Source organism: Hippocampus bargibanti, linkage group LG04 (genome assembly GCF_051943395.1).
Source record: "Hippocampus bargibanti isolate YZ-2025 linkage group LG04, ASM5194339v1, whole genome shotgun sequence".
Lineage (NCBI taxonomy): Eukaryota > Metazoa > Chordata > Actinopteri > Syngnathiformes > Syngnathidae > Hippocampus > Hippocampus bargibanti.
In genome coordinates, this window is record NC_142737.1 from 9,781,792 (window position 1) to 9,796,054 (window position 14,263).

General features: G+C 43.9%; 1 protein-coding gene across 1 annotated transcript; it reads right to left on the reverse strand.

Annotated features, from left to right (window-relative positions):
* Positions 1-3,250: 3,250 nt before the first annotated feature.
* Positions 3,251-13,374, reverse strand: lzts3b (leucine zipper, putative tumor suppressor family member 3b). The gene is made up of 8 exons (XM_088993892.1): positions 13,066-13,374; positions 9,744-10,681; positions 8,050-8,520; positions 7,811-7,978; positions 6,386-6,514; positions 5,931-6,122; positions 4,725-4,955; positions 3,251-4,407 (listed from the first exon to the last, which is right to left on the reverse strand). Exons 2-8 carry the CDS (start codon positions 10,560-10,562, stop codon positions 3,469-3,471), a joined length of 2,949 nt encoding a protein of 982 aa, XP_088850018.1. The 5' UTR covers positions 10,563-10,681; positions 13,066-13,374; the 3' UTR covers positions 3,251-3,468.
* Positions 13,375-14,263: the final 889 nt, after the last annotated feature.

The following is a 14,263-nucleotide window of genomic DNA, read 5'->3' on the forward strand; positions in this document are numbered from 1 at the left end:
GAAGAGAGACCTTTCTGAAGCCGTGCAAATTGCTCAACAGCATGCAGCCAAGGAACAGACCCGCCACGCCCAGATCTACAACCGCAAAGTCAAGGGGTCGCCATTGGCTGTTGGTGACAAGGTGCTACTAGCCAATCGAGGCGAGAAGGGCAAGCGGAAGGTTGCGGATCGTTGGGAGTCAACCCCTTATGACGTGGTGTCTGTGAAGCCGTTGATCAATGTGTACAGGATCCGAGATGATGCCACAGGCAGAGAGAAGGTCGTACACAGGAACTTACTGCTCCCGGTTGACTTCTTGACATTCTCGGGGCAGGTGGAGCCTGGTTCGTGTTCAGAGGGGTCAGAGATGGACGCACATTGTGGGAGTGACAAAAGCTCAGTCCCTGATGATCAGGAGGACACTCAGCTGCGCACTGAGAACTGGGTCATGCAGTCTCCAGCTCAGACAGAGGAACATGAGCACTTCTCTTCAGAGCATGATTCCGCCGATGCATGTCGAGGGGATGTCAGTGAGAGAAGTCTGTCAGCAGGCCATGATATCCACACACAGACTGAACTTTCCACAGACCCGGTGTTTGACATAGCACGCTCGACCCCTGACTCACCCCCAGATGAGACTGAACTTGAGGCGGTAATTTGCACACAACCACAAGACACACAGGGCCCCATCAATTTCACGAGATGTGGTAGGACAGTTAAACCCCCTGACAGGCTGATATGTGAAATGTCCTATCAGAGAGTCGGGATGCCAACATTAATGTGGGTTTAATATGACCATTTGATTTTTTTTTGGGGTTTGTGCTGTGTGCCAATTGTCGCCATTATCTTTATGGCTTCTCAGTAACGGGTGTAGTTATGTGCTGTTTTGTGAAATGTAAATGGCATTTCTACTAGTCTGTGATAGGATGGGTTTTGAACCACCCTATTCCTTCACACTTCTGAAAGAAGAATTCCTATGATTGACTTCCTCGTACATCCTTGCCCGATAACCTTGTCTATTGTGCCTGTTGGTCTTTCTGTTGTCTTCCGTGTGTATGTTGCCTCACTTCTGCATAATTTAAGGGGGGTGTATGTAACGGAGTTGTGCACTTAGATTATTAAATTATGAAGGAAGTGACGCAACGGCGCACAGTGTGGCACTATGTCCCGCCCATAGTTTGCAGAACAATCTCGAGGAGATTCAGGTTAATCACAAGACGAAACCCATGCGACTTCACCCATCCCTTCTGCCATACTGTGTTGCAGAAATAAAAGAAATAAAAAGACACATCCACGCGTCTCGTCTTCATTAATACAGCAGCATCGTGGAGATGAAGACAGTCACTGTTGTGACACCCGTCACATATATATATATATATATATATGAATAAAAGCAACTTGTTTTTGTTGCTACCATTCGATTTACAGTTTAAAAACCACCAAGGCCCCAACGTTTTAGGATTTATGGGCCAGACTATTTTGTGTTCATCTGAAAAATAAACCCTTTCATATAATTAACATAAATTTTAAAGAGCTACAGTTCTAAAAAAAAAAAAGAAGAAAATAAATTTAAGTGTCTCAAGTTGATTCAGACATTGAGGGAAAAAAAATCAAAGTTTGACATAACACTCTGCACCAATTTCCACTATTTAATATTATTAATGTAAATACATATATCACAATAAAAATGAATGGAACGTTCAACAAGAATAGCTGAATTATTCACATTTATTCAGTCAATTGATCTTTACAAAGATGTGGTTTTCAATCAAGCCAGAACAATACTAATAACATAAACAATAAAACAGAAACATGTATAAAATTGATAGCATTTTGCTCTCTAAAGAATGCAATACTGTAACTACATTTATCACCTACATCAAAAGGAGCATATTTTCTCTTTTTTTGGACAAGGTTGCTGTGGTTACACCTTCATATGACAAGCCATTAGGCTATCTATACAGTTAAAAACACAAAGTAAAACTCAATGGCACATTTTCTTTGTCACCATATTTATAACAGTAATAAAGATGATAATACAACGTGATACCCTAGCGATACGTTAATATTCTTGAGCAATATATTTGTATGTTGGCATTTACACCACATATAAAAGCAATGATATTCACACTGGATTCTAATGTACATCTCAACTGGACATGATGCAGTGCAGTTAGGCTGGACGCTCCCACTTTTCAGTCTAAATAAATTACGCAGTTAGACAAATGCACAAAATCAAACATCCGCTTCTCTCCACATCTATTTCACTCTATTTAACAAAATCAATTAATTCTTTCTTAATATAGATTTACTTGCTGTATTGCCACTAGTCTCTCTATCATCTGTAATAATAAACTGGCGTGTGTTTAGGCGCGCTCACACACACGCGCACGCACACGCACACACGCGCACGGACAGTCGTGTACAATCTATCATTATAAATATCTATTTCTTGTATAGTATACATTCTCTATTTTATTTTATAAATTGTATTTTACTTTGGGATTCTTCTCCTGACATTAAGCAAATTGACATGGTGTGCTTCCATTCATTTGTTTCCACTGTTTTACAGTTTAAGAAGGAAAGAAAGTCATCTCGGAGCACCATTATGGATCAACACCGACCTCTATGGTTCATATTTAGTCACCGCAGGTGAAGGTAAACTTTTGACTCCATAACATTTGGACTGGGTTGATTATCAGCTAGACATATAATTAGTGGATTTTCTTTCATATTATTTTAGAAAATATAAGATCTGTTTTATTTGAGGATATATTTCAGTCATGCATGTTGGACATTGCGCATGAAATGAAAACCGACGTCAATGGAAAAAGTCCAGTGTGACATCGCCTAATGTCAAATAAGTGATTGATCTACATAGATACATATATAGATTTATAATCAAAGCACCGAAAATTTAATTCACACTTGTTTTTGTTTTGTTTTATTTAGTTTTTTTTTTTAATCCCAGCAATACTTATTCTGTTATACATGCTGGAAAAGATGGAGTAAGGCGTTCTCTGGCCAAAAATGCAGATTAATGTTGCACACTCTGACCACTAGTTCTACTTGTACGCTATACGAATGAGACAGACTTACAATGAGTAATAAATATCGCATCATAAGAATAGGAATCATAATAAGAATGATAATACTCTTGTTGCAATTTCTGACAATATCCCTGATTGTCTTGGTTTTTTTTTTCCTGGCACGGACGGGCATGAAATAAACAACGGCTGCGATAGTGCTGCCCCCTAAACATTGTCAGCTTAGAACACTTTGTTTTCTGATAATGCAGGAAATGCTGTGCAACTTGTGAGCGAAAGGCTGCCTAGAAAATGGATGCACTTCCCATTTTAGTCTCCTGCTTGTACCTTCAAATATTTTTGCGGTTCTATGTACTGTATATGTGGTCAGCTGAAATGCTCTTACAATCTGATGTGATGCGGTGTTGTGTTTTAACTGGACATTATTCTGCATGTGTTCTTCTTAAATTTCAGTGGACTCTATCCTCTCCAGGCGTGAAGGCCCTGCCCAAGGAGGGGCAAGCTGGTGGAGCGAAGGCGGGCCCTTCTGGTCTTCACACGGCGGGGACAGGGTGAGGGTGATGGGACCAGGGAGTGACGATGGCGGTTGAGGAGACTGCGCTGAGAACGATTGTGGAGGTGGTGAACTGGAGGATGAGGAAGGGGAGGTGTTGGTGACAGTGGTGGTAGGAATGGTGCACGGGGTGCTGGGTTTGTTTCCCAGCTGGCTCATCCGTTTCTCCAAAGCCTGGTTCTTCTGCAGGGTCTCCACGTAGCTCAGCTGCAACTGGGCTTGGTACTTCAGTACCCGCTCTTTCTCATCCTGCCATGTGTGTCGCTCTTGGTCAAAATTGAGAGCCTGGCGCTCACGTTGTTGCCGCTCGAGGCGCAGGGCGGCCTGCAGCTGCTCCAGCTGCCTACGCAGCTCGCCCGCTTCGTCCCAGTGAGCGTCCTGCTGCCTTTGCTGGGCTTCCTGACACAACTGGGCCTCATGGCGCAACTGGGCCTCGTGGCGGAGGTGCGCGTCCTGGCGGAGTTGAGCTTCGTGGCGCAGGTGAGCGTCCTGCCGCATCTGCATGTCCTGTTGCGCGTGGGTGTCCTGACGATGGTGCTGTTGCCACTGCGCTTCCTCGCGTTGTTGCCTCTGAGCCTCCTGCCGCTGGGCTTTGGCTTCATCGCTCTGAAGACTCAGCAGGGTGTCGACCGTTGGGGGTAAAGAGCTAGTCGATTGATCGCTGGGTGTACGTGGACAGTGGACGATCCCCCAGGGTGGCAAAAGTCCCGCAGCAGCTAAATTTGGGCTCATGACCACCTCGGCTCCTCTGCTGAATTCATTCAGGGCTCGTTTTAGACTCAATACCTCTGCCTCGAAAACACCAAGCTTCTCTCGCAGGATGGACACCTGGTGGAAATAAAAGAACAAAGGCGGCATTGAGTTGGTACGTAAAGCCAAATTCAGGTTTTACACTGTTGTGTGTGAATGCCAGATGGTGAGTTGAATGACATGCACATTTTTGGTGGGCACGCAAATTTGGAAGGTGGTTTGTTTTTTTGTAAAATACCATATTTTATGTACCCTGGTTCTTCATTGATTGAAATGTATTGCACTGTGTTGAAAGGTGTTTCTAACATTTTGCTCCTACAGAGTAAAATGTATATGTTGAAGTTGATAAAAGGTTGTTTTTCCACCACAGTACAGGAAGTGAAATTGGAACTGGCCTCTGACAGAGTCCTCCTCAGATCCGCCTCGCACTTCTCCAGCTCCAGAGTTTTGGTACTGTAGGACTCCTTCAGTCCAAGCATGGCCTCTTCCTGCTCCCTCAGCTGTGCATTGAGCTCCTTGAGCTGGCCCCTCAGAGCCACCATCTCCCCAGCCCGCTGCGTCACCTCAGCTTGACTTTCTCTCAGTTGCTGCTTCAGCAGGGAGATCTCGCCGGCCTTCTGACACACCTGCAACATTACCGGAGAGGGAGAGGGTGAGTTATTAATGTTCGGGGCTCAATAGATCTGTAAATTTTGTCGACAGAATTTCTTTACAACAGTGCAGCAACACATGTAGACCAGCAATATAATCCTCTTTGCTGTCAGAGGGAAATGTGTTTATTATTTTGCAAAAAAAGGGAAATAACACTCAATATTCCATCACTTTACTTGGTTACTAAACAGTAGTTGTGAAATTATTTATATACTTCCACGTGACGGTACTTGGGACAAAATAATTAACTAATTTGCTGCCATTCCCAATTTTTTGGGGAATTGAAAAATATGACGTGGAGCACCATTCCCGAATTTGTTCGGCTTTTGGTTTTACTTGTGGCGGGCGCCGATAAAGCGCTCGTCAGACCTCTGGCAATATTTTATCCCTTCCACAAGGGGACAGCATTTCCCTTTTTGCACTGTTAGTGCTTCGTTACAGCTACAGCTATTGTTAAAGCGCTATATAAACCAGTATGTATGTATTGCATTGTATTTTGGACAGCCACCCTCATTTCAAGCTCACATAACTCCAGACCCATATAATTGAGGAATTAACTAATTTTTCAGATGAAAGAAGAGAATCTAAGGCTTCTTACGCTGCATTGAATGTTAAGTATTCCCAAAACTCAATATTCTGTGGGTTGTGCAATTGGAGTAAAAATTACAACAACCCTGGCACTGGGTGGACACATTTTTGCATATCTTCTGACAATGAATGAGTGAATCAAAATGCACACATTATGAAATTAGTAGTACCTCACTTCACCACAGTACAGGCGATTGAACAATTAAACAGTGTTTAACTTGTCTATATACAGTACTTGATAGTTTAGTGTTCAATATTTCAAACAGAAACATTGTTATTGAACAATTCACAGCACAGAATGGACGGCAGTCAACTTTGGAGTTTGCACTTTAATTTGGTCAAATCCTCCTATTGCATCTCACCTCCCACTTGGTCTCCTCCAGACGTGGCAATATGTCAGCCTGCTCCTTTCTGTAATCTAGACACTTTCTCTCCAAATCCTCTCGTTGGGCAAGCAGGGCTGCCATCTCCTCCTGGAGTCTTCGCTTGTCTTGGGACAAACGGGTTATCTGAGCTTGAAGAGCAGTCTGTGAGCGCTGGGCCCGCCGTGTCACCTGCAGATAAACACTTGATCAGGTTTGTGGCCATTTTAAATTACGCTGTCATTTTTATGGGTCGTATACCAGCGCTGATGCCTTAAAACGACGCCCGCGTGGGTTATGAGATGAGGATGCAGATGCAATTCAGATCTACTGCATCACACACAAAACATGTATACGTATCCCTCCATACTTTAAGTCAAAACGTTCAAACTCGGACAACATGCAATGACATTTTTAAGTACAACGGTTGGAAGCAGATCATGCGGCGAGGTCACCTGCTGCAATCGAGAGGCATAGTTCTGTCTCAGCTCGTCCATCTGGCGCTCCCACACGCGCTGTTTCTCCTCAAACACCTGAATGATGGCGGCTTCACTTTGATCCAGGTTGCGGCGCATGTGCTGCACCTAGTGGTCAAGTAGAGCGTTTGTAAGTATGTCTTCTTCTTCTTTTCCTTTCGGCTTTTCCCTTCAAGGGGTCGCCACAGCGAATCAGTAACCTCCATCTTCAGAGGTATGGATTGGATTGGATTGGATTGGATTGGATTGGATTTGCCTTTATTAGTCTCACAGTGGAGAAATTTACATTTCATATGCGTATGATACGCATGTTTACAATATAATAATAATAATAATAATAATAATAATAATAATAATAATAATAATAATAATAATAATAATAATAATAATAATAATAATAATAATCAGAAAGCCTTTAATCGTCCCTCAATGGGGAAATTTGCAATAATGGTAGGTAGGTAGGTAGGTAGATAGATAGATAGATAGATAGATAGATAGATAGATAGATAGATAGATAGATAGATTTTTAAGTGCCTTTCAAATATTTTTTATCATCATGCATACTGTAAGAGAACATTTCTTAGCTTTTGATTTGTTATTTTGGCAATTCTATGAAAGTACCTTTCTTAAAGCATAAAATCAGTGAAATATATTAAAAAAGCGAAGCTTCAGTCGCAAGTATATCATGTGGCTTCCCCTGGTCACACTCTGTAGCATGCATTGTGATACCTGGAGCAGGTCCATGTCATTCAGAACCAGGAACCACTATTATAAAGGCCAAAACCCAAATTGTCAGGATTTGCGAGATGGTGGTGGTGGTGGACCCCAAATATGCAGGCAGAAGGGAGGAGCAGGATGTATTTGACAAATTGTATTAAATAAAGTCTGCGGGAACAAAATCTCACGCAACAAAGAACAGAACAGAAACGTCCAAAGTAGCAAACAAAACCCGGATTAAAACATGACAAGATGAAACAAACCTGACAGGGTTAAACAAACAATGACCCGACACTTAATGGTCATGCCGGGAGTCCTTTTAACTGCCACTGATTAAAACGACCAACACCTATGCAGCTGTAGGCGGGACCACAGTGCCACCCGTTGGTCGCGAACCAAAACGTGACACAAATGCGTGTTCAAATTTGCAACGTATCTGCACTTTGGAAGCCAAAATGAAATTGAATTGAAATGAATTTCATTTCTAACACAAGTCCAATTCCCAGTTTGTATTATAATACTAACATGTTGTGGAGTAGCCAATTTAAACAAGACTTTAATGCATTACTCTACTGTATGTTCATCAATAAGCATGGTCCTATTCAAATAAATGTAGATTAAAAAAAATATACAAATAATGTGCCTGTGTTGTGATGATGTAATATTGCCATCTTTGGATGCACTGACCTCTTGCTCTTTCTCCCACAAACGGTCCTCCAGGTCCTGGATGATGTCATCCGAGGAAGGGGAGGGCCGTAATGGTCCCGGTGCGTCGCTCATGTGACTCAGCCTCTGGCAGGAAGAGGAGCTCTTCCCTGACGAAGATCGACCGCTGTCTGAGGCACAAAGCCCGTTCTGGAGAGAGAAATCAAAAAATGTATGTAATTTTGAGGTTATTTGGGAGGAACGTATGTAGGAGTGTCTACCTGGTAGCCAGGCTTCTCCATCTTGTCCAAGACCGCTGCTGCCCCAACCATGCCCAACCTGTTGATGTGGCTCGTGGAAGCACTTAGCGGTCCCAGTACGGCTGGAGGTCCACAACCAGAACCCGAACCCGTATAGGTGGGCAGGCTGGTCAGAGAGTTCCTGCCCGAGTCGGACATTCCGCCCTGAACCACCTCATTCGGATTTCCCGTACCCTCACCTCTGCTGACCCTCGCCGGACTTTCCTGGTCCAGGAGGAGGGCCTCCGGTACTTCTCCTGCCTCTCCCCCTCCGCCATCCCTGCCTCTCCTGCCACCTCTGCCCTCACAGAAGCCTTCACCCCTCGCCTCGCTTTTGCCCTCGCTCCCAGCCCCTCCTGCCTGGCCCACGAGGTTCTGCATGGAGTGAAAACTTTTGGGAACCACCGGTTTGAAGGCAGAAGGACGAACCAGGCCCGAGTCTCTCTTCATTGCCTGGGAAATAAATAGTGGGAGGGAGAAATTAATATATTCACAAGTGACTATAAAATCACAGCAAAAACGCATATATTCAGTCAATACAGTAGATAGATTCTGATCAATTCGGGATTAATCCTCTTACAATTAGCCACGGTATTGGTTCCAGTTGCTTCGGCAACCTGAGGGACAGACATTATCTCATTCCCTACCAGACGTGCAAAAATGTATCGACTCTAGTGCCAGGGTTTTTGTCATTTTCACTCAAATTGCAGGACCCACAGAAAATCAAAACATTCAATGCGGCGTTAGAAACCTGACACTCTCTTTTTTCATTGAAAAAAGAATTAATATCTAAGTTATGTGGGTCTGGAGTTATCTGAGCATGAAATGGGGGCGGCTGTACAAAATGCAAATGCTGCCTCCTTGTATAAGGGAAAAAAAACATTGCCAGAGTTCTGACCTGTGCTTTATTGGCACCCCAGCAAGAAAAAAAACCTGAACAAATTCAGGAATGGCGCTCCATGTCATATTTGCAATTCCCGAATACAATCGATTAAAGAAGTCCTTCCGTATCATTTTGAGGCGTCTGGACTCCAATGTAAAAATGTTGGCAATCGATTAAAGAAGTCCTTCCGTATCATTTTGAGGCGTCTGGACTCCAATGTAACTTCCCAGAAAATGCACAAGATGGCGCCCAATCTCTGTTGGAAATGGGCTGATTTGTTTGCTGGGAATTTGTGTCAACTAGTATTAAATAGTAGTCTTGGTGCAACACACAACGATTTACCATTGCGTTATTCATGTGTTTTCCTTCTAATTTTGCCATCAACACGGATCAACACGAAGTTTTCAGACCAAACATAGTACCCAAATGCATTGTGTGTCGCTTTCTTGTCAGGGGCGTTCCAGACGTGACGTCACGTCAGGCATCGTCATCAACTCGAAAACAAGACTTCCTGAATATTCAGTGCGAGTCGTAAAATATAGCGATATGCCGTAGAATCTTTGTAAAATACGCTCAGTAGAAGTCATTTGAAGTGATTTTACCAATTATGGACACAACTTCTTCCGGGGGCGTCGTTTGTCCTTTGATTCCTTTTCCACAAACGCAATGTTTGTCAGAATAGAGTGTTTAGACTATTGGTTGAATATATGTTTTTAACCTGGCTTGCTGAGTTATTTGTTTTCTTATTTTTTTTAAAGCCCAGAATCAAGATTGAGAGACCATGGGGAAGTACCTGCTCCAGTTTTCCTGACACTGCCATGATTTTGGGTGGGTTGTGTCCTGCTGGATTATTTTCACCATCAGTTCTGGTGGTGACCATCTCTCTGTGCTGGTGCTGGTGCTGGTGCTGGTTCACCCCACTGGCGCCCTTCTCGTTCGCTCCCCGGCCCACGACGTTCCCGCAGACATCCAGACCGGCGGCTTGCATCTCTCTCTCCCGTTGCAGGCGTTCCCCCTCCATCCTCTCTCGTTCCCTCTCCCTCTCACGTTCCCGTTCTCGCTCCCGCTCCCTTTCGATCTTCTCCCTCTCGATCCTTTCCCTCTCCCTCTCCCGGGCCCTTTCCCGTTCCCTTTCTCGCTCTCGCTCCAGTCTCTCTCTCTCCACCCGTTCCCGCTCCCTCTCCCGGTTTCTCTCCCGCTCGCGTTCCCTATCCAACCTCTCCCGGTCCCAGTCTCGGTCCCGGTCCCTATCTCTCCCCCGTTCTCGTTGCCTCTCCCTCTCCCACTCCCTCCTGAGGGCCGCGTTGCTGCACTCCAGCTGGCTGTTGTTGTTGGGCGCCGCCATGGTACATTCCGTGTTGGTGGTGGAGGCCGTTTCGGTCGGCCGGTCAGTACAGGTGGCGGTGCCGATACTAACGCTCCCTCGCTCGTCGCTAGAGGCCGTCCCGTCAGATATAGTTACGGGGGGGCGGGGCAGACGCTCTGCGCTGCAGCTGCGGTCACCGGGGCAACGGCGTGAGAGGGGCGGAGCGCGGGGCAGCGTGGTCCTCGTGCCTACGGACTTCATGGCAAATTCCTGCTCGCCTGCCACCCCACTGCCAACACTGCCCATAGTGAGGGGGTCAAAGGTCAGGGGTTAGAGGTTAGGAGTCAGGTTTGAGGAGGGTCAAAGAAACATTTGGATGCAGTGTGGGTCATCACAACCTAATGCAGGAAGTGGGGGCACACACACTAGAGGAACACAGAGAAATGAGAGGTGTTATACAATGTTGTTATTGTATGAATTGGATTAGATTCAGACAGATTCTAAATGGAGAGCGGACAAGATTCGCTTGGTTTTGGCTGAATGGCATCAAACCGTATCCTTCTTGGATGATTTATAAATATTCAGGCCCCTTGTTATATTTCCTCCGAACATATTTGTGCTACTTTAACACCGACGGTCTAATGATCATATGGAAACAGAGTACAGTACAAGAAAAGCTAACATGCTAAACTAAGATGAATATTCTACTGTTTTGGTGAGGATCGTTTAGCATCTGTCGCATCAAAATAAAAATGCAATTTGTCTTTATATGTAAAACATTGCAGTAGATCATTCAAATGTTGATGTTTCAAGGGGGCTTAGTGGCGTGCTCAGAGGTTAAAATACTTTTTCGGGAAGAACTATAATCCTTTTTATATGCCTTGCATTATCTTCGTAAGGATTTGTAGCAAAATGAATGAACCTCACAAGCCTTGCTTACCATGACCTTAGTTGCTCTCTGTAATATATTATATATAATACAATACAATACAATACATATTGATTTATATAGCGCTTAGACAAATAATGGTCATAAACACCTGTACTCATAACTTGGACATACCGTTGCAGAATAGGCAAGAAATGGAAGTCAATCTTTTTGTTTTCTATCAGGGAAGCCTATATTTCACTTGTAGTTAATTTTTATTGTGCTATTATACAATACAATATTCAATACAATACATCTTGGTTTATATAGCGCTTTCACAACAGCTGCAGCTGTAACAAAGCGCTTCACATAGTAGTCGACACGAAGCAAAATAATAAACATCACAGGAAGATAAAAACATGGACATGAAGCTATCCACTCCATTAGCATTGAAATAGTTAATTTCCAAAACTCACCATGCAGATGAGACTAAAATTGTTGTTGATTGTGGGTTAGTATCAACAAAATAACATTTTTTTCCACTCATTCCATCATTTGGAACTCAGTTCAATCTCGAAACAGGGCACCACAGTATTCCCATGTTCCTTATGTAGTCAACAAAAAGGTGCTGTTCTCCTCCCGATATTTTGGAGCATAATGTACATCAGGGGTGCTGACATTTCTTTTTTTAGCATGGGAGCTACTTTTGAAAGTCAAAATGATCTACCTATTATATTTAAACTCAACTTTATTTGTATAGCATCAGTTCATGACAATGTCACATTACCTTGTCATGTGATCTACCAATCGTACCTTGGAGATCAACTTTTTTCCAGCTTCAGCTGTTGTTAAAGCACTTTATCAACCAATATGTATGTATTGCATTGTATTTTGGACAGCCACCCTCATTTCAAGCTCATATAACTCCAGACCCATATAAATTAGGAAATAATTTATTCCTGATGAAAGAAGGGAGTCTAAGGTTTCGTATGCTGCATTGAATGTTTATGTTGTCCTAATACTCAATATTCTGTTGGTACTGCAATTCAAGTTCAAGCACGTCTGGCAGTGAATGAGTCAAGAGCTTTTTTCATATAACAGTCAACAAAAATGTTCCGCACACGCAAAGCAAGGTATACCTGAACAATCCAATTCGTTAATACCCAATGTTAATTCGTTCTAATTCTCTCCATAGCCCATACCTGTTGTTTTAGATGATAGTTTCCAAAACAAACATGCGGATCAAACCTCTAAAGATGGAGGACACTGATTTGCTGTGGCGACCCCCTGATGGGAAAGCCGAAAGGAAAAGAAGAGTTTCCAGTATTTTCCAACAACGGTGCATAATCCTGACATGTACATCTCGTAAAACAGAATAACAACACATTGTTTTTATAGGTGAGGGGGATGCAGCTGCGCCGAAATATAATCCTGGCCGAGTGTAAATCACACCCAAACGGATACAGTCCCAAAACAACTCTGAATGTAAGATACAGTACATCCTTACATCCTCTTGGGGGACTATAGTAGCACCAGTAGTAGTAGTAATCATCGTATTGTCAAATAATGTGTATAGGTGCCTCGGTAGGACTCTCCCCTCCACTCACGACCTCCCCCCCCCTCCTCCTCTTTCCCCTTTCGTATTTCCTCCGCATCCCTGGGCGGCAAGGGCTTTTTAGCAGCATCCGCATCGAGCCCTCATTGCATCGCACGTACACGCACTCCTCACTAGGCCCCGTGGATGCAACCCCACGCGTGGGATCCGCCATCCGAACCTCCCTCCTCGCATCCGAATCAAATCCACGGGCCTTGCTGACATTGGCGGAAACTCAAATGCACCGCATTTTATATATATCAATATATACACCCTTCCCCACCTCCGCGCAACTGTGCACAGCAACCCGAGTGACGCGTTCCGTCGACACAAGCAGCAATACTCACTGTTTTTTTTATCCTTGCAGGGTGCGGAAGGCGCACTCCGTGTTCTTCCGCTGTCAGTGTCGCATCCTGCGGGCCCCGATCATCGTGAGATACGGCCGCGCGTCGTTGCAGCTCGGGATGCCGTCGACGACCGCGTCGGATGCTGATGATGGAGTCGCTCGGTTGATACGCGCATCAGCTGAGAGACACACACCCACCCACTGGACCCGCCCCTTCAGGCTGCATGATGCAAACGCCCCCTTTTGGCATCAGGCCACTTGGGAAATGGCATGGATGGACGGCGTACAGATAGAAATCAGTTTGGTTGATGATTGGGCAGCCCAACCTGGGTGAGTTCCTACCACTAGCTGTTGCAAAAACGTGCACTGGACATGCTAGTTTTTTCGTCTTTTTGTGCTTACATTGACACATTCGGTAATACTACGACCAGTTCTTAATTTGATGAAGTGTTCCCCTGGATTCCATTGCCCATCTCTGCATTTACAGAATGTACCTGATGAAGACTCAAGTAGTTCAGAATCAGAAAGCCTCTAATTCACATAATCGGGAAATTTGTTTGGTAGCAAAATATGATCTCGATGTGATCAAAATATATTGGAAACTGAAACATGTTTATTTACAAATGTGCTCTTGCTGAAATTAAGTCAGAATGACGCAATAGCAAATTTGCATAGAAAATTGCTGCAAATACACATGCTTTGTTGTCATTTTACCACAAGAGGACGCCATAACCGTTAAAATCGTTCTTTCGGTCCCTCTGTCTGTGTTACGTGTTCTGTTCGGTTCAAGCAAACCTTTGTTGACAAAATGACAGAAGCGTGACTTTGAAATTTTCCTCACTTATTTTGGTTTAATTCAGGGATTATGTTGTAATTGCGCAACAGGCTATTTTTTAATTCCTGCCAGCCGGTCAACTGTAGGGTGCAAAAGTAATGTTTGGTTTGAAAATGTATCTCATTTGGATTGGATTTGCCTTTATTAGTCTTGCAGTGGAGAGAATTAACATTTCACAGCAGCAAAATTATGAAAGGAAGAGGAAAGGAAGTAGAAAAACAAAACACTGGAGCTGCTGTAAAGGCAGCCACTCTCGCAGCACCATCTTGAGGTCAAAACAATAACAAAAAACTAAATAACAAAGAATGACAACACAGGCAGTCCTTCAATTTTCAGCCCTTTCTGCACCCTCTTTGTTGCATAA